The following is a 20,299-nucleotide window of genomic DNA, read 5'->3' as shown; positions in this document are numbered from 1 at the left end:
CTTCAGATTATCTTCGTTTTCTTTTAAAACAAATATTAGTTTATAAGAAATAAATCTACAAAATTTTTATACTGCCAGCAGGACCCTTTTTTGTTTTGGTGCTTTCAGTCCAGACATTCATATTTCCTAGCAGCAGTATATTAGTACTTTTCAAAAAAATATCGCTTAATTAAAAAAAAATGTATTAAAAAGTAATAAGACTGATTCTTTATCAGAGAAAATATTCTAACACTTTTATTTATGTGATGCAACCAATGATCTACTATGATCTTTATTAACCCACGCTGAACAACGTTTGATTGATAATTTCTATTGGTAATTGTAATTTTGATTGGTAATTGTAATTTTGATTGATAATTCCTAATGTAAATTTTTGTAAATATAATTTATTTTTTGTTATAATTTTCATTGTGTTTTTCTTTTTGACGATATTAAACTACGTACCTACCTAATATAACATGAAAACTGATTTTTATTTCATTGGTTGCATCACATAAATAAAAGTGTTAGAATATTTTCTCTGATAAAGAATCAGTCTTATTACTTTTTAATACATTTTTTTTTAATTAAGCGATATTTTTTTGAAAAGTACTAATATACTGCTGCTAGGAAATATGAATGTCTGGACTGAAAGCACCAAAACAAAAAAGGGTCCTGCTGGCAGTATAAAAATTTTGTAGATTTATTTCTTATAAACTAATATTTGTTTTAAAAGAAAACGAAGATAATCTGAAGGTACTAATGCACCGCTATACAGGGATATACACCAATGGTCTGAAGACCTTCAAACCACGGAGGGTCCTGCTGGAAATTAATTCAAGTTTTTTGTTTAACTGTAAAGGTACTATTATTTTTCTTACACTACTCGGAAGGTACTAAATATTACGAAAGTGAAACTCTGGTTGTCGATCGAATCAGACGAAGGGTCCTGTTGTGTATACGGACATGATCGTGAGCACAACGCTCAACCACTGGACCACGGAGGCCGTTAGCTCACCTATACGTACCTATCCCAGACAGGTACGGTCACGAGCATTAATATGTATACACTTTGGTACCATGTCACATTAACTTTTTTGACAAATTGAACTGCAAGTCTCACTAAATGTCAAATATGTTAGTGCGACAGAGTCCTTAAGTGGGTACATTATATTGCTCATGACTGTACGTAATAAATATAATATAAAAACTAGTAATTGCGTAAATAACACCTAGGCTGTTGTGGTCAATTACAATGTCGCGATGTATTTAACGAGTGAATTGTGGTCTATGGTTGGCTGTAGGTACTTCTTATAAAGTGTGTTATGTAGTTAGCTACGCTTATATGAGTATGAGTAACGACACATGACAATAACTACGTACTTACGTAGTAGGAGGAATCTGCCTATACATTTAGGCAGATTCACAAATTATCATTTTTTACACAAGTTTTAAAAGCTCACAGAACCTGCCCGGATCCTTTTGAGAAGAGAGCGCGTTGGTTTAGTCTCACAACTGGGATTTGAACCGGCGACCTCAGTGAGAGGCAAGCACTAGGCTACCACGGCTCTTATGCTGAATTACCATATTAATAAGAATTACCAATTAGCCATAGAATAAGGAATAATACTACGTAGAGAACGGCAACTCTCCGCTCCCCACCAGCGGCTGAGCTAGCTTTACCCCCCCCCCCCCCAAACGTAGTTTAGTCTGGAATCGTATGGCGTCAGACGTCACACACACAGATGCGCGTGTACGATAAAGTCAATGTGTAGTGTCTGTGTAAAATGAGGTTGTATAAAGTGTCCGGGGTGCTTCAGTTTTTTTTTTTTTGACGTGACTAATTGTAGATTTGCCGCAGATGGCATTAACTACTTGGCCGGACAAATAGGGAGCGCTGAAGGCTCTCACCCGGTACAACGTTTAAGACAACAGGCCTGAGGGTGCCCAGTTGGGCGCGAACCTCGTCTCAGGGCGTCGTCTGAGGGAAAAAATATTTGAAAGAATTAATCGACCCTAGGCGCTGAATGAGGGAAATCGTCGACCACGCCGGCGGGGTCGGTATCGGGGTCCAAGTGTGCTTCAGTATAATCACAAAACAGTCATCTATTTGACTCTGTTACAAGTCTAGGCATGTTTATCATTATAACCGCTTCCTTTGACGTAGATTAACCACGTAAGGATAATAAGTTCTCGGAAAAGATTTGCGAGTGATTCCTTTGTCACAGTTTGTAAATATAAGCGGTGTAACAGGTAAGGTACATACTGGTGCTAATTCTAGTAGGGCTGATGCGCAACGTGATAAACTTTTACATGGTCATTTTATCGATTCTGACGATAGAATTATGACAGTATATGAAGAGTTGAAAAATGTAAGCTGCTCCTACAAAAACAAAATAACAGCCCATCCTAATATTCTGGCCAGGCCGCTCATGGATGAGCACACACAACTAAGACTAAGAAGGAGGCTGCCGCAGGATCTAGCCAACTAAGGCCCTAAATACCTAAAATGATACCTATACACCACAAGAAGTGCTTATTATCCAAAGGTGCAAGGTGGTGATTGTGCGCAAAAGGGAATAAAAAAGAATTAAGTATGACGTTTTGTCGATTGGTGCTAATATGTGGAGGTGAACCCACATAAATCATGATGTTCTGTCAAAATACGAACAAAATCTCCTAATCCCATTTTATAGGGCCTTAAACCACCACGCGTAACGCATAACGACTGCTAATGCAGCCAGGACCAACGGCTTAACGTACCTTCCGAAGCACGGAGGAGCTCGAGATGGAAACTTTTTTTTGTGGTCACCCTGGAAACTTTTTTTGTGGTATTGTAATTACCCGTCTCTTTTTTTTTCAGCGGATAAGAAAATGACAGGTGTAACTTAAAATAAAATTAGATGGCGTCTGCAGGAATTAGCAACATTATTACATTAAATATTATAAGTTATCACATTGCTGGTGTAATGAGCTTCTCTCGTATTGTTGTATTTAAGTATCCTAATTTGACATTCGTGTCGCGTGGCCCTCAGATCTGTCGATAACATCACGGCGACCGAGTACCTTTGTTTACAAAAGTGCTATTTTTATACCTACTATTAACCTAGCACTTATCTCTTCCGCTATTCCCACTGGGGTGAGCAGACCGTCGTGTCAGTCATAAAATCCTTGAATCAAGTACCTATATGAAGAACTGTAGGTTGCCTGGACCTAAAGGCTGCCTGTTGTCACTTAGCAGTAAGGCATCTTTGTTTTTCTTGTGTGTGTACAAAGGAAGTGAATCTTCAAAAATAGTGTGAATCTGTGATCAAAAAAGTGAATCTGCATCTAAGTATTCGTTCCAATCTCAAATACGAAATGCTTAAAAGATAAGTAAGTAACTATTTTAACTTTAAATACTTATCTAAAAAAAACAGGTGAGATTGTGCTAAAAATGTTTGCCTATCTTCTATAAAAAACAAATTTTTTTGGAAATTTCTAGGTAAATAGCAAAGTCCACCTATTGTCATTGACTGTACCAACAATTTTCCTGTAGGAAGAATACGTTAATGTAATAAAACCATAACGATACTGTCTCGACTCATGCGCTGATTTCATGCTTTAATTTTTCCTTAAACACAAGTGGGTATAAAAGCTCGAGTCGATTCGTCACCACTCAGTACATTGCGAATCTCCACAATGAATATCAAATTAGTTCTACCATTACTTACAATTCTTGCTGTGGTCAACAGTGAGGATATAATACTAGGCTCAAATACTAGTGGAAGAAAAATTTACGATGAAAAAAGCCAAGCCAGTCCAGCTATTTGGAGACAGACACAAAACGTTACAGTTAACACGACTGATAGTGAAGTTATAAGTCGTATCGTCATCACTGATCTGAGGCCAGACAAGGATGGCGATGCCAAAATCATTGAAGGCGGAGAGGGACAGAAATCCGTCACCATTGAGCTAAAAAGCCCAACTGTATTAAGAGGATACGACTTCCAGATCCAAGTTTATTCCGTACCTGATACGCAAGATATTGGAGGGAACAACAAGCCCGGCAGCACTGAGAAGGAACCGAAAATAAACCCTGACGTCCAGCCGCCGAAAACCATCGCCGATGATATTAAGACCCCGACACCATTAACAACAGATGTCAAAGTAGGAGACGCCAAAAGACAAGTTCGCAGTCCTGTCGATGACCAATCTCATGACGTTATTGGCAAAATAAAAAGCCAACACACTCCGAATCTTCCGTCAGTATTCGGAAGCGACATTACTACAACAGATCCTTTAAAAGCGACTTCTACAGATGGAAAGGCGACTGCAAAAGACCAACCTACTGACAAACCGTTCCCTGATTTACTCGGTGTATTCAACGTCGAACGCAGTACACACATACCTGCACCACAAAAAGATTTAAAAACAAACACAGACGTCGACGACGAGGCTGTAGATACTGACAAAGAAGAGCAACCTAAAACGCAAGATAATCAGAAGAACACTGGTTCTCCTGCGATTGTCGGTAAAGCTATTACACCGGCACCAGAAAAAGATTTAAAAACAAACCCTCTCACACGCCACGTTAGAGATACTGAGACAGCAGATCCACTTAAACCTCAATATAATAAAAATAGCTCGCCTCCATCGATTCTTGGCAAAGCCATTACACCGGCTCTAGAGAAGGATTTAAAAAATAACCCAAGTCTAACACGGCAGGTTAGAGATTCGGAGAAAGAAGATGAAATTAAAACTCAAGGCGGTCAAAAGAATATTGGAACTCCGGCAATCGTCGAAAAAGCTGTAACACCAGCTCCAGAAAAAGATTTAAAATTAAACCCACACCTGACACGACAAGTTAGAGATACTCAGAAAGAAGACGAACTTAAAACACAAAACATTAAAAACAGCGATTTACCTGATATTGTTAGTAAAACTCTTGCCACTCCGCAACCGGAAAAGGATTTAAAAACAAGCAAAGATGTTAAACGTCAAGCTTCAGGTTTTGAGAAACACGATCAGACAAAAACTCAAGACGATCAAAAAGTCAGTGCGTCTCCTGCGATTGTCGGTAAATCTATCACACCGGCTCCGGAAAAGGATTTAAAAACCAACTTAGATCTAACAAGACAGGCCAGGGATACGGAGAAAGAAGACGAAAGCAAAACTCAAGAGATTAAAAAGGGCGCACCTCCGTCAATTGTGGGCAAATCTATTACACCAGCCCCAGAAAAAGATGTAAAGACAAGCACAGACTTACACCGACAAGTTAGAGACACTGAGAAGGAAGACCAAACTAAAATTCAAGGAATAAAAAACGAAGGACTTCCGTCGATTGTTGGTAAATCTAACCAGCCTATTACACCAGCGCCAGAGAAAGATTTAAAAACAAACAAAGATGTTAAACGACAGGTTGGAGACACTGAGAAAGACGATCAACTTAAAACTCAGGATTACCAAAAAAAGATTGGGTCTCCATCCATTGTCGGCAAAACCGTTACGCAGGCCCCTGAAAAAGATCAAAAAACAAATCCAGATATATCACGACCAGCTAGGAACACTGAAGACGAAATTAAAACTTCAGATATTGTCAACAAAGGGCCTGCTGTAAATCCCTATATCCAAGGTTTGCTAATTGCTCCTGTAAATGAATCTAACAATACGCCGCAATACGGAACCTTTGAAGGAAAGGCATCGACGACAGAGAAATCCAGAATTGCTCGTGACACAGAAAGTGAAGGCAAAAATGATGAAAAAGAATCTAAAATCCAAAACGATGGTGTTAAACAAGTGAGTCCAAAAAGTGATGATTCCAATGGCCCAAAAAGTGTTGTAGCTCCGAAAATTGGCTTTGGGGACCAAACTTCCGATAGAACTACACCAAGGCCGTACGTTCCTCCAGTTTCAGTACATCGTAGGAGTACAGAAAATGCCCCGGTTGCCAAAGGACCTACCATATTAAGTCCTACCCAAATCAATCCCCAAAAAGCAAAGTCCGATGAAGATTCCCTTGAAGACGACATTACGAAAGCCAACGGACAGAATGAAAAGAAACCTGTGATATCTATTCAATAAGTTATTTACATTATTAACTTTATGTTTTAATTAAACATGAAAGAGGTCATAAGTAATAATTATGTGATAATTACCAAGCAGCAAGCATAAATGATTACTGAGTTTTCTAGTATTAAGGTAAAGGTTTATAATTACAACTTGTGCCGTCCAATTATGTTATTATCGACTTTATTATCCTTGTTAGCTAGAGGATATATTATTGCTTTATTTGTGATTTGAGCGATTATATGTGAAGAAATAAAGTATTATTTGTCACATAATTGTTTAATATTGTACTTACATTTAATATTGTACTTACATATACCCTAACTCCTAACCCATACCTTTCTATTTCATTATTATTAGGTTTCGGAGCCAAAATGGTAAGAGTAAGTCCGTCCGGTCAATAAGCGTTCGACAATCCCCACCCCCTTTATTTTTTTTTTAAGATATCCAGATGCTTAAAGTGGTAGTTTACGAATACTCAAGAAATAAAATGTGATAATCTAAATCAAAAGAGTCCTTATCGCTTACGCAGATTTCTACTTATATACAAATACTTATTATTTAAAAAAAGGCGTAGTGCACCACGCGATAGTAGCTCTTTTCATTTATTTTATTAAAAAATATTAAGGTTCATCATATCCAGCTTACGACATCGTATCAACAGTGGCTGCACGTTGTCTTTGATTACTTGTGGCTCTGCCCACCCCATTGGGGATTGCGGGCGTGAGTTTATGTATGTATGTATGTATTAAAAAATAATAGAAAGGAGAAATAAAACGTATTTAAATAACGAATTATGGTAAAAATTGTTTTTTTTTTATTGAGAAACATTGCACTTACTAATATCATTGTTATTAAAAATATATAACATCAAAAACTTGGAATGGTTTTGTACATTAATTCTATTTATTACAACTTACAACTTGATCATATTGAGCAGTAAAATATGTAACAAATACATAAAAATTGTACTTTTGCAAATACCATAGTATTTATAATTAAAAATTATGTATATTTAATTATTAATTTATTATAATTTTGGCATGTGGAAGATTTTTAATCTACCCTAGGGTGGTATTAATAAACTAATCTCAGCTTTGAGACTGCCCTCAAGATCATGTCAATGTGACAGTTCTTATATAAAAACTGGGACTTGAGCGTGATTTTGAGGGCAGTCTCAGGTGAGATTAGTTCATTAATACCACCCTTAGTAGATCTGTCGGTACTTACAAGTATGTTAATAAAACAGATTCATTAGATAACATTTTTTAGGAATAGCGCCATCTATATTATTTTTGGGGAACGTAGCCTAGAAAGTCCCTCATTCAAATGTTGCTTTCAATTTATTTTTTAGGTGAATTAAAGTTACCTACTTACCTACATTGTTCCTAATTTTAAGATCCATTTTAAACGGGTCTTGGCAACAATTATTTATTTATAATTTTAAAATGGAATCAGTTCTTGGGTCCAAAATGTTTTATCACTTGAAAACAATTCATGCCTTGCCATTTATATTTAGATAAGAAGTTGTACTAACTTATGATCACAAGTCAAAAGTCAAATGATAAAATATTATCTCAACATTTTACAAATCACTAAAATATCTACTTCATTGCTAAATTCGCTAATAGCATAAAAAAACAAAACAATATACTTAGAATTTTATCTATAAAATCATCTTCTAAAGGTACCAACTAAAACATTTTTAAAAAACATATAAAATTAAATATATACCTATATAACAGTGGTAGGAGTGTCTTTCTCTAAAAGTACTGCTTCCACATTTAAATTTGTTAGGCTCAGATTTCATAAATTAATTTTGAGACCTATGGGAGCATTCGGTAGTCCCATAACACATTTTTTCCTGCCCACATTCAAACAAGTAACATAAAATCTGTAAAATGATCTTTACTTTTACTATTATACAGACAATATAGTGCTGCATATCCATATTCTGTCTTATCCATGTGGATTCCGTCCTGTGTTAAATGTAATGTACCTGTCTGTATTTATCTGTGGTGTCATGAAAATAATAAATGCTTCTATCTTTCATATTAGTTGTATAGTAACTATATAATGGTCATATAAAAATCCGTCATATGCAAAGGTATTGCACTGCTCAAGCAATAACATACCGGCACAGAAAAAACTGTATTTAAAATTCAGCATTTAGCATTGATTCACTCGAACATTGTTTTATTTTTTACAATGAGTGAGGATTTTTTTATTCCATAAAAACACTTACTCATACTGTATCAAGGAATGCACAGGAATGCCTGGTGGAATGTTATTACGTCCTTTAAGTGACTCCAGTTCAATGATGACGAGGCATCCAAGGACTTGAGCCCCACAAGTCTTGAGCAAATCACTCGCAGCCGTGATGGAGCCTCCGGTGGCTATCAAGTCGTCAATGATGAGACACTTTAGGCCGGGACGGATGGCGTCCTTCTGTATTTCTAGGATATCCTGAAAATTTAATGGGTCCTATTGAATCTTGAATCTTAAAAGCCTTGCTTCCGAAACATTGTCTGGTTAATTACAGTTCACTTTATATTAAATCTCTTATTTCAGAGTGCCTCATGGCAAAGGCCTCCTCCAATGGGTCCTATTAAGTAAATTAAAAATATATACAGATAAGATTTTTAATTTGTTTTTTTTTTTTAATTGTTGTACTTAAGGTGATGTGTTTCAGTCAGCTAGGTAACGCTGCGTCAGTAGATGGCGTTACTTCTGCAGTTTTCGTATTTTTTTCCATTTATTCGTTTAGTGTTGAGTTCTGACCCAGTGAAATGTTAGGTGGCGAAATCTTACATACATTATCTTTAAGTTAAGCTACAATTTTGAAGTATTTACTGAAGATATCATATTGAGACATTGCATCAAAAGTTGGTGTCATTTCAATTTGTGTACAAACACGAAGCTGTCACACACACATGCGAACTAGGTTAGCTATTAAAAGAGATGCATAATTTTAAGTCTACTTCTAACTTCTAAATGGCGCATTTGGTAAAGCAGTAGCCGCCATTCTTAAGGTTCACGGTTCAAACCCAACTGCATGTTTTAATTGTTTTTACTTTTTGTATTTTTTTTTACAATTGAATTTGGCGAACCCGTCTATTTGTTACGGAATTTTCAAAAAGTATCACTTTTACCAATAATATTATAATTAAGTATACAATAATTTACTTTGCACTAAAGTACCTTCCGTAATTTCCGTATTTTTTATTTTGTAAAATTCTAATAGGCATTAATCGCATCAGTGAACATGCGGCTAACTAAAAAACTACTGAACGGATTTTCATACGGTTTTCACCAATGAGTAGAGTGATTCATGGGCGTGCTTTAGGGTTTATAATTTATACAAGTATTTTTTTTGTATAAAATGGTTCAAAAATGATGATGAATGTCAAACATAATTATCGTTACAAATATAGCCGACTTGGAGCTTTCGGCGAAAACGCTGCCTGAGCCCATTGAGATATGACAAAACAACGTATGGTTGAATTGTTCCTTTTTTGTAGGTATACCGAAAAGTCCACAATATGTCATAATAATTATATTGTGTATAAAGAATTGTGTATATGTATTGTATGATTTTACAAATAACGATCACAGTACAGTAATAATAAGGTAGATTTTTCCTAAATTGCGTAGGTTCAAACTTTGTCGCATCGCGTTTGAAAGATGTAATTAGCGCTTCAGGACGTCCCGCAAGCACGGCGCTGATGTCGCAGTATCCGCATATAATTATTATGACTTGTCATTTAGTTCCAATAAAATCCGCGGGACTTCATACGTATGTCAGTGACAGCTGGTGATAGCATGCGGGACACTTAGCACCTAATCGAATTCTATGTTGTTTTCGCGCCCAGTCCAGACGACTCACAGCGCATTTCTGGACATATATTTACGCGTGGTGTTTATTGTTAGGTTAGTTAGTTCAGGTTAGGACGTCTTTTTATAACGAGGACGTTAAAAAAAGACGAGCCTGGGACGTATTGAAGTAGTATATCCATATATACGCGGCCTGAAATGGGCTGTTTCGGGGACCTGAACTGGTTGCTGTCGAACTTATTATCACGTTTTCTTGATTAAAATTCATAAATAAGTCAAATAGAAAAAAGAAAAAAGATTTTATTTAGTTTTAGATCTGTCATGATGTCTGTGATGTTTGTTTATTATACATAAGAATTTAAAAATTTATCTTATTTTTTTTCCCAAAGGGCAAGGCAAAGGGAACTATGAACATATAGCCATGTCTTGTGTTTTTTTTTCTTGATGATGATTAATGAAATGATGAAACCTAAGCCCCCACCCTCGGAGCAGACTCCTACTCCGAACCCCAAACGAAGTAAGCGGCTTGTTGGCGCAAAGCGAAAATAGATAGGTACACTTTGTTCATTGAATATTCCGATTTAATAATACTATCGGGAATGTTTTCCGACTAATGTGATCATTAACCACAAAACACCACTTCGTATTGATTATTTAGATTATTCAATGAAGAAAGCAACCTTCCCGTTCCCGGTCCCACCAAAAAGTCCGCGGCAAAGAGAATATAAATAAATCTGTATGTTGGATGGAAAAACAATTAATTATAAATGACTACTATTTAGGCCGGCAAATGCAACTTCTTTTTTGATTTGGTTTTCCCCGAAGGGTAAGGCAAAGGGAACTATGCCCATACAGCCATTTCATTTTATGTATTGATTTTTTATTATAATATATGTCCTCTTTTAAAACACGGTATTTACCCATTATTTAAAAATGTTTAAATAAGATACGTTATTACAAAAATATTTTTCCAATATTCCTTTTCTCAGATTGTAGTATTTTTAGTTTTTTATTTATATTTATTCTCTTCATACAAAATCTCTTTATAAATTGTCACTGACATTCTATTACACTTGTCAAGTAGTCAAAGCCTTTAGAAAAAAAAAACTATCACGCACACAAACTAACATTGACACCTCTACACGCTCAGCAAATACACTGTAATCTGCACCACTACAAATGTAGAATTGATCAAAATTGAGGGTCTGAAATATGGTACTTCTCGTATTCGGACCCTAAATTTTTGTTAGTTTGCGAAAATAATACACCAAAATATTACTATTTATCGGTTTTATAACAATATTCCTCTATCCGTTTTCCTGTAGCACTGCATCAACTTTTGTATGGAAAACGAATCACCTTAACCTAATACAACAGTAGAAGTTGTTGCACCAAAATAAAATATAATTTATATAATTATTAACAGGTTAGATATTGCCTAATTAGTACAGACTGTTGGATGCACTAAAACAAAATTCTGAAGATCTAAAAAGGCAACATAAAAGCAAGTCAACTTAAATTAGTCAAAAGCAATATTGCTATTTGCCATTTGTTGAAATTGCGCACTTAAAAACAATACCGAAAAAATGAAAATGGCGAAAATGTTCCTGTTTATGAGACACAATTAAGGCAATCAAACATCATTTACAATGCATTTGCACTTTTTTTTTGTGGCATTTAATGTTTAGAACTTTGGGCTCTGGAAAGTTTACATCTATTCTTTATTGTAAGCAAATTATATAGCCAATAACAGCTTACCGAACCATACTCCAAATCATATTTATATGACACAACTTCTCCTGGCAGCTTGCCTTTCTTCCGGACGGGTAGGCAGCCTATACCAAGTTCGGCTGCAAGAGAGAATGAGAAGAGGAATCCTCGTGACTCCAAGCCAACCACTGCTTCTACATCCGGGTATTTGTTTCGGACAGTCTCAACGAGTATGCTCTGCAGCAATTTGCACGTTGATCCCTCGGATATTGCTGAGAAGATGTCCCTGAAGCAATCAAAAGTGGTTAGACTTTAGTACAGGGATCACCAATTATTATAGTACAGTACTACATGTAACAAAACATGCATCGATCACGTTCACCGTCGATTTCGTAGATGATGTCTAGTCATAATTAAAAAATAAAACGAAGTTTCTTTATTATGGATAAATCTAATTAACAAAATATATTAATGCAAAAACTGACAAATGAGCTGATGTTTCTCTCACATCATCTGTCCTTTGTTGTGTGGCTAACCAATGAGCGGCAAAGACAAGAATGCCTAATTTTTGTTTATTGATACCTACATAATATTATGAGCACAGGAGACAATACATTAACAATATGGTAGAATAAAATAAATTAATAAAGAAAATTAAAATTAATTAGTAAATCACAAGTTTTTTATCATACCCAAATGGGCAGAGCAGTTATCTCTCATAACTTACCAAAACAAAATTCCTTCTTTAGGAAAATCAGGGAAGCTCTTAATTTTGGACTTCAATTCAGCAATTTTATTTTCATATTCTGTATCCATTTCAAAGATTTTTCATTAATACGGTGTACAAGTATTGAAAAAGTTGTATGGTATTATAATGCGCGGTGTCACGTGTAATCATGTAGTTCCAAGATTTTCCGGTTGTACAGCACAGATGTGGTTATTATCTGATGTAATCACACACGAGCGACAATTATTATTTAATTAATTTTACAATGCAATTTTTATAGGTTATGTTGTTTGTGGCTTGTTTTGTTTGCTTGGTTATATCGCTAATTACTGTTATAGAAAAGCATAAATAATACATTTTTACTTTCATTTTGTTATCTACTCTATATTATCATTTACATCAAAAATGTTGTCAATAAAACACAATGCGTGTATCCGAATTTTCTGAAACAAAGGCAATGTAATGTATTTCATACAGCCGTGCATTTCACATTACAACACTAGTGCTGAAAGCCTGTAACCTCTACGACTTAAAGATAATTGGCTATCCGAGAAAGGAGAAAGAACTTCTGCCATTTAACCCACTCACACACAAGGCAAGTTTCGGAGAATTTGTAATCTCAAAATTGTCTTAAAAAAAGTTTTAGGCTCATTAATAATTCTTTCATCTTGCAACACTGAGCTGTTATGTCAAATTCAAATCGAAACGTCTTTCGTCTTTATTTTTGTTTTGTATTGGTTTTGTACTTTGATCAAAATTTTAATTATCTCTGTAAATATTAATTGACTGCAACAAAGTCTCGTGAAAGTTCTGTAACTACTTACTTTAACATTACTCAAGTCTCTCTGACACACTATTATTCATTTTCGCACGACCGAAAGTGAAATTTACTTTTCCCACCTTGCAGACAATGCTATCGAATGGTGATTTAGAAAGGCTAATTGCAGAGAAAAGACGTGAGATTGAGAATGAGAAAATTGTTCTTGGGCTATCGCCGGCGGCGGACGCGAACAACGTAAGTAGCGTAGACTAGAAAAAAATTGCTACCTGTTGCGTGTAGCTTCAGTCGTAGTATATCGATTTTCCGGCAGTAACCAGTCCGTAGTGAGCCAGTGTATCGATTCAACGGTAGAAAGACCGCTGTAAGTTCCTGCAATACGTAACTGCGGTAAATAAATAGTAAATGGTGACCATTTCCTACTAATGTAGCTCTTCTCAGTAAACATAAAAGGTACAGTGATATACTAGTGTTTTCAAAGTGAAACTTGAAAGATTTTTGTTAAATAATATATAAGGAAGGTAAGGAAGTTAAGGTTTCTATAGAAACTTTCTGTTATTGTTTTGATAGACATGTAAAATACACAACTTTAAAGTTATGTAAACAAGAACAATCTGTTCTATTTTTAAAATTTCTTGCATAAAAATATAAATAAACAAAGTTTTTTTGATGAAACTATAAAAAATATATAAACTAAGCTGTGAAAAGATCTTTCTTGTTAAGTTTGTTCCTTTTTTGTTTCTTGTAATCTTGTTGTCAATAGTAAGTGGACTTCCGTGGCGTCTGCTTACCCTAACAGGAAATAGGCGTGAACTTATGTATATGTATAAGGCCCCTGGGTATTTGTATATTACTGGACGTAGAGTCTGTCAATGAGAATAATTGTCTTTGCTATAGGCTTTGTTAGCATTATCTAACCATATATCAAACAAAATAAAACAAAAAAATATACCATGCTGCTTATCAACAAGGTCATAATATGCTAAATAGGATGCATAACCTTGAGGATAGACTGCATCTCTAAAAAAAAAAAACTGCCACAAACCATATTAAGATAAAGACTTTCAATTTTGGATTGGATTGGCAGATCATAGAGTGCAGTGAAAAATAAAATTAACACATAACCCTCTTTTTTGCTTCGCCGCAGTCGGGTAAATAGGGGTGAGTGATGTACACCAAAGCATAGAATAAACATTAATTCCAAGATTAGAACAGTAACTGTCCCCCTGCACCAGTTCATAGGTAAATTTACCTCACCCCCTCTGGGTCATCTTTTAGTCTTAAATGGGCGTAAGTTATAGGGGGGGCGCTCTCGCTTGTATTTAGAAATATTTTAATAATATTGCTGCAATAAATATTATCCAATTACACAGTTCAGCTAATGGTTCATGCCTGTCATGTCATCATGGCTCAGGGTGTACAAAGCCTCTCTTCTTCTAATCCTTTTATCCAAATGTTGGGATGTTGAGCCCGCATGACAGATTTCCACTCCTCTTTCTCTTATCCACTATCTTTTGCAGCCTCTTTAGCTTGCTGCCATGACGTGCCGAGAGTTTTTAATTCTCGTCGCCAGGTCTCTTTGGGTCTCTCCGTCCCCTTTTGCGTTTTCCACGCGCCCACCAGGTATTAGAAAAGAAAAACAAGAGAGAATAAACCAAAAGCACACCTAGGACACTTCAGACAAACAACCTCGTTTTACGCAGACATTATCGTACACCGTACGATACGGTACGTTCGGCGGGTGGTACGGTACGGTATGTTCGAGGGGGGTGAGGTAAACCTAGCTCAGCCGCTGGCGGGGAGCGAAGTACTATTATTACCTAGTATTATTCCTTATTCTATGACGCCACATTAAATCTGATAAGGTTGCAGTGGTCAGTCAGGCTGCTTCAGTACAAACCCTTTCAGGAAATAGGTATTTATATTAGTTTTGGAGGTTTGATGTAACAAAATTACGATGTCCTAACACCCCTGTATCTTTCGAATACATACTCGAGTTTCGAGTACATAATAATGGTTGATCAATATCTATGTCTTGACATTTAAGATGTCTTAAATGTCAAGACATATTGATCAACCATTAAAGTTTAACACTCACTGCTGGTACCCTGCAGTAACTTAGGTGTAACTAAGTTATAACTGCACCTAGTTTCTACTATAATAAACCCCTCAATCAGCGCTTATCGCTATCGACCCACTAGGGTCGATTAATTCTTTCAAATATTTTTCCTCTCAGACGACGCCCTGAGCCGAAGTTCGCGCCCAACTGGACACCCTCAGGCCTGTTGTCTTAAACGTTGTACCGGGTGAGAGCCTTCAGCGCTCCCCATTTGTCCGGCCAAGTAGTTAATGTCATCTGCGGCAAATCTACAATAAGTCACGTCAAAAAAAAAACTATAATAAACATAACACATACTCCCGAACCTCCATACACAATAGTTAAACAATGAGGATTTGGCTTTTTAACCTCGACTACGAAATAGATCCTAAGGTCCTATCCTTACATACAATACATAAGATCACGCCTATTTCCCGTTGGGGTAGGCAGAGACTACGGAGTTCCACTTACTATGATCCTGTCACACCATTTTCGCTTCTTCCGCTGTCATCAAAATCTTCATGCGTGGTCGCTGGTTTAGAGTACTCTTGACCTGGGGGATTTAAAAGACCATATCGAAGCAATTAATCTAAAAAAGCTTGCTTTTATCGGAGCAATTCATCTAAAAAAGCATGCTTTTATCGGAGCAATTCATCTAAAAAAGCTTGCTTTTATCGGAGCAATTCATCTAAAAAAGCTTGCTTTTATCGAAGCGATTCATCTAAAAAAGCTTGCTTTTATCGGAGCAATTCATCTAAAAAAGCTTGATTTTATCGGAGCAATTCATCTAAAAAAGCTTGCTTCTAATAATACAAGCTATTCGATGTGGCCTTATTAACCACCCTGGTCTTTCTTAAAAACAGCCTGGCTTTGAACACGGTATATGCACCTAGGCTTTCCTCTTCCGACTCGAGGTAAATCTAGCTCAGCACCGATACAAATGAGGGTAAAAACTAGAAGCTCAAATGTAGGTTGCAGCACTGTTGAGTGTTCTAATTTTGACAGTTCTCCATACTGTGCAGCTAAAATTCGTGATAAATTGCTATAACATTTGGATCAATGTGGAAGAACGAGGTACGAATTGATTTGATTGAATATAAGTTTTATAAAGATTTCTTCTTTCCGAACCTTAGGGAATAAAATAATACTATGATTTTGCGGTTAAACGCTGCGCAAAGCGTTTTAGTGTAAAAATATAAGCAAAACAATGGTGCTGATTCCTGTAAACACCATCTAATTTTATTTTAGGTTATATCTGTCATTTTCTTATAGCCTAAAAGGAAATTGTTTGTTTACTCAAATAGTACGGGGAACTGTCAAAATTTAAGAACACTCAACAGTAGCGACATCTGATGCGAGATATAGGGAGTTTTGATCCTCATTGGTGCAGGGCAGAGAGTGTTCGTTCTACTTATATGTAATATTATTCTTTATTCTGTGCCTGCGGTTCCGTTGTATCCACAGGGCCGTGGGCGCAGGCCGTTAAGCCCTTATGTCGATTCACCCCTGGTTACCTGCCTCATAAATATGTGATTCAGGCCAAAGATCCGACCACGCCGTGTACAATACCACGTAATGACACTTTAAGTGGAGGGTAGTTAAGTTTTTGTTGTCGACTTAAGTTGTTTTTACAAATGGCTGTTGAAGGCAAGGAAAACCTGGTCTAAATATACCGCTAATATATTATTGCTTAAATGGATAAACAGCTCATATATGTCTCACTGCTGGGCACAGGCCTTTAATCAACTGAGTGGAGTGGAGCATACTCCACCAAGCTGCAGCATTGCGGCTTGTCAGACTGGCACTATTGGATTATGTTCTCGTAAGGTGCAGATTATCTGCGATAATCTGTCACCATATCTAGGACCCAGATACCGACTCTGCCGGCGTGGTCGACGATTTCCCTCTAGAGTCGATTAATTATTTCAAATATAATACTCTCAAACGACGCCTAATTGTGCCTAATTGGCCAACCTCAGACCTGATGTCATAAATTTTGTACTGGGTGATGAGGTTAATAAACCACGTCACAACCCACACGACAGATGGTTAAGCTCTTTATTCTTCTTTCAGTTGCCAGATCAAGAAGATAAGGAGAATGCTCGCTCTCAGCCAGTCAAGAAGACAGCGAGGGTGACAGAGAAGGTGCTTGCCGAGCATCATGAGAACAAGGGCCAGGAGGAGTCACGGGCCTTGGACGAGATACCTGCCGGATTGGAGCGGTATATCAGGGTAAGTTTCTATTAATAAGAAGTAATACACCATTAAAGCCGCCATGCAGCCTCCGTGGTCTAGTTGTTAGTGCGTTAGGCTCACGATCTGGAGTACCGGGTTCGATTCCCGATGGGGACATTGTCAAAATCACTTTGTGAGACTGTCCTTTGTTTGGTAAGGACTTTTCAGGCTTGAATCACCTGATTGTCCGAAAAAGTAACATGATTCCGCGCTTCGGAGGGCACGTTAAGCCGTTGGTCCCGGCTATTAGCCGTAAAAACACCTCCACCAACCCGCATTGGAGCAGCGTGGTGGAGTATGCTCCATAACCCCTCCGGTTGAATGAGGAGAGGCCGGTGCCCAGCAGTGGGACGTATATAGGCTGTTTATGTATCATTAAAGTACACTTAAACAAAACAAACCTAAACATTTTTTGCTGCCGACACTATAGGTACATATTTAATATGCGGTCACGAGTACTAACATGTATACGCTTTGAAACCATGTCACATTAACTATTTTGACAAATTAAACCGTAAGTCTCATTAAATGTTAAATATGATAGTGCGACAGGGTTCTAAAGTGGGTAAGTACGTGATATTGCTTATGACTGTTCTTATACATTTGCACTAAGTTAAGACTACGCTGTCCTCTCTCCTACTTCTGCTGTGCCATCCATGGTTACGACCATGGGTAGTGTTGCCGAATAATCGATTATTGATGCAATGCTATCGAGTAATTATTTTTACCCATATTCCCGAGAAATGCGTTTCGGAGGTATGTGACCTAACCTGTATTGGGCTGGTTTTCCCTTCGCGGGTTGGAAGGTTACCTGTCAAATCTTCAGATTAGGTAAGCGGACCCTGTGAAAATCGGGATAACGCTAGAGAGAGGATGATAAATATTGAAATTATTTTACAATGGATATAATCGATTATATTAAACAATTATTATATTATAATCGGCAATTGTAGAATTTTCAATACCGATGCTGTCGATAGGCATATCGATATTTATATATTGTTAATCGATATACAGTCGATTATCGGGTCACCTGAATCTACATTGTGGAATGGCAATAAAGTTATTGAGTAATTTCTTCTTCTTGGCTCATTCCCATGCATCTTTTTCAAGTGCCATCTTCATCCTGGATGTCGGTGACCATTGGTCCATAACATAATGTGGTTCTATCGTCAGTCATGCGAATTAGTTGTGTGTGTACATAGCATAAGATATTTACTGCATTCCTGATGTTTTTACAGAGGTCTTAAAATTAGAGGAAAGTACAAACAGGAACCCTGTAAGGGCACTACAACAACTTAAAATTATACACAATGAAAATTGAAAACCAATAATAAAAATAATAAAAAATTAAGTTCGCTTAAAGTAAATTAAATTAAGTACGCTTCTATGCTGTTCTGGGAGCAAATAAAAAACATAGAACACGTTCAGCTGCTTGTCTTCCCGGGCATGTCGTAAAAACCGACAGAGGGATTGCGTCCTCTAACATGATGGACTAATGTTATGGGCGATAGGCTGATCCCTTATCACCATAAGGTTCATCATATCCATCTTAGGATTTCGTATCAACAGTGGCTGCAAGTTGTCTTTGATTACTTGTGGCTCTGCCCACCCCATTTGGGATTACGGGCGTGAGTTTATGTATGTATGTATGTAAAAATTAAGTTAAAAAATACGTACATTTACAATAATCAGTACCTAAACGATTCGTTAAAAATCTCCTGCAGCAGGCATTGAGCATAGAATGAAAAGTAATTCTCTAGACTCTACTTTTAAAGAAGACCATTGGGTCTTATATCAGAACGATAATATTTACTCGACGAAAAATTATCCGGCCGCTTTTTCCTCTCTGTGTCTTGCACTTTAGCTTATTTGCGCTTAAGGAGCATCACGGTTATAAGTAAAGACCATTTCTGATTCTCACGATTGTTTTCATATTGCACTATTTGATTGTAGACACATCATATTTTATGGTTTACTACCTATAACATTCTTGACGCGAGTGTTCTGTATGGCGGCGGTGCTTGATGGAGTGCCTCTTGTTACTGCGCACGCAGCCATCAGTCTTCTATATTCAAACTTGACAACTTGACTCGCGCTGGTGGCCAGTTCTCGGCACTCGTCGAAGGAGTCCTCATTCAACACTGTGTTCAGCCAGCATTACATGGAATTATTCAAAATTCCATATAACATTTACTTCTCAATGGAAGATTTATTCAATTCTTCTTCATAATACCTACGCGTTTCGTAATGCCAAATCAACTACGGGCATTAAACTATTAATCGTCTTCATATACAGACAGACAGATATACAAATACAGTATATCAACTCCACCCACATCTGATTGTTCTCGTAACTAAATGTAGTTTGGTATAACACTGCTTGTTTAAAACTAAGCATACTTCTCTGCTAGAGTGAATGGAAGTTAGGAAAAAAATATCAAATTACTTTTATTTTCGACGTAGAATCATCAGAGATTATTGAAAGTCAAGATCACAGGCATTGAATAAATAATAATACTTAGGTGGTGGTTAAGAGCCATTGTAAGGTCGCAATTTCGAATCCCAGCTCCGGCCTAAACCAATGATTTTCTAAATTGTGTTCGAATTCATGTTTGGAACATGAAAGATTATCACGTGCTCAGCGATGAAGAAAAATATCGTGAGGGAACTCACATTCCCAAATGGGTTTCGGAGGTATGTGACCTAAGCTGTATTGGGTTGGTTTTCGGTTCACGGGTTGGAAAGTCAGACAGGCAGTAGCTTCTGTAAAAAACCGGACCTGTCAAATCTTCAGGTTAAGTAAGCGGACCCTGTGACAACGGGATAACGCTAGGGAGGTGATGGCTTAGGTACTACATAATATTATAGTGAAAAACAACGTAAACCT

At 36.9% G+C, this 20,299-nt stretch overlaps 3 protein-coding genes across 3 annotated transcripts in view; 2 read left to right on the top strand and 1 right to left on the bottom strand.

Annotated features, from left to right (window-relative positions):
* Positions 1 to 3,629: 3,629 nt before the first annotated feature.
* On the top strand, positions 3,630 to 6,302 carry LOC126377522 (uncharacterized). The gene has a single exon (XM_050025303.1). It carries the CDS (start codon positions 3,661 to 3,663, stop codon positions 6,040 to 6,042), a length of 2,382 nt encoding a protein of 793 aa, XP_049881260.1. The 5' UTR covers positions 3,630 to 3,660; the 3' UTR covers positions 6,043 to 6,302.
* Positions 6,303 to 6,911: 609 nt separating this feature from the next.
* LOC126377610 (adenine phosphoribosyltransferase) lies at positions 6,912 to 12,611 on the bottom strand. The gene is made up of 3 exons (XM_050025439.1): positions 12,299 to 12,611; positions 11,620 to 11,857; positions 6,912 to 8,493 (listed from the first exon to the last, which is right to left on the bottom strand). The coding sequence occupies exons 1-3, from the start codon at positions 12,385 to 12,387 to the stop codon at positions 8,269 to 8,271; spliced, it is 552 nt and encodes a 183-aa protein (XP_049881396.1). The 5' UTR covers positions 12,388 to 12,611; the 3' UTR covers positions 6,912 to 8,268.
* A 406-nt stretch (positions 12,612 to 13,017) lies between these two features.
* Positions 13,018 to 20,299, top strand: part of LOC126377531 (RNA-binding protein 25-like) — a 33,821-nt gene continuing 26,539 nt past the window's right edge. The window contains exons 1-2 of the mRNA XM_050025317.1: positions 13,018 to 13,313; positions 17,248 to 17,406. Of these exons, the coding sequence (XP_049881274.1) occupies positions 13,209 to 13,313; positions 17,248 to 17,406 (264 nt within the window). The 5' untranslated portion in view covers positions 13,018 to 13,208. The remainder of the gene's footprint in view (positions 13,314 to 17,247; positions 17,407 to 20,299) is intronic.

This window comes from Pectinophora gossypiella, chromosome 23, assembly GCF_024362695.1.
Source record: "Pectinophora gossypiella chromosome 23, ilPecGoss1.1, whole genome shotgun sequence".
Classification (NCBI taxonomy): domain Eukaryota; kingdom Metazoa; phylum Arthropoda; class Insecta; order Lepidoptera; family Gelechiidae; genus Pectinophora; species Pectinophora gossypiella.
Note: the sequence above shows the minus strand (reverse complement) of the source record. Positions and strands in the feature narration are given on the sequence as shown.

What these genes read in the sequence shown, in the direction of transcription:
- LOC126377610 (XM_050025439.1), bottom strand. Translation starts at nt 12,387, where the DNA reads ATGGATACAGAATATGAAAATAAAATTGCTGAATTGAAGTCCAAAATT. An exon ending in AAAGAAGGAATTTTGTTTTG is followed by an intron (nt 11,858 to 12,298) that starts GTAAGTTATGAG and finishes TGATTGCTTCAG; the next exon opens with GGACATCTTCTCAGCAATAT. An exon ending in ATGATTTGGAGTATGGTTCG is followed by an intron (nt 8,494 to 11,619) that starts GTAAGCTGTTAT and finishes TTAAATTTTCAG; the next exon opens with GATATCCTAGAAATACAGAA.
- LOC126377522 (XM_050025303.1), top strand. Translation starts at nt 3,661, where the DNA reads ATGAATATCAAATTAGTTCTACCATTACTTACAATTCTTGCTGTGGTC.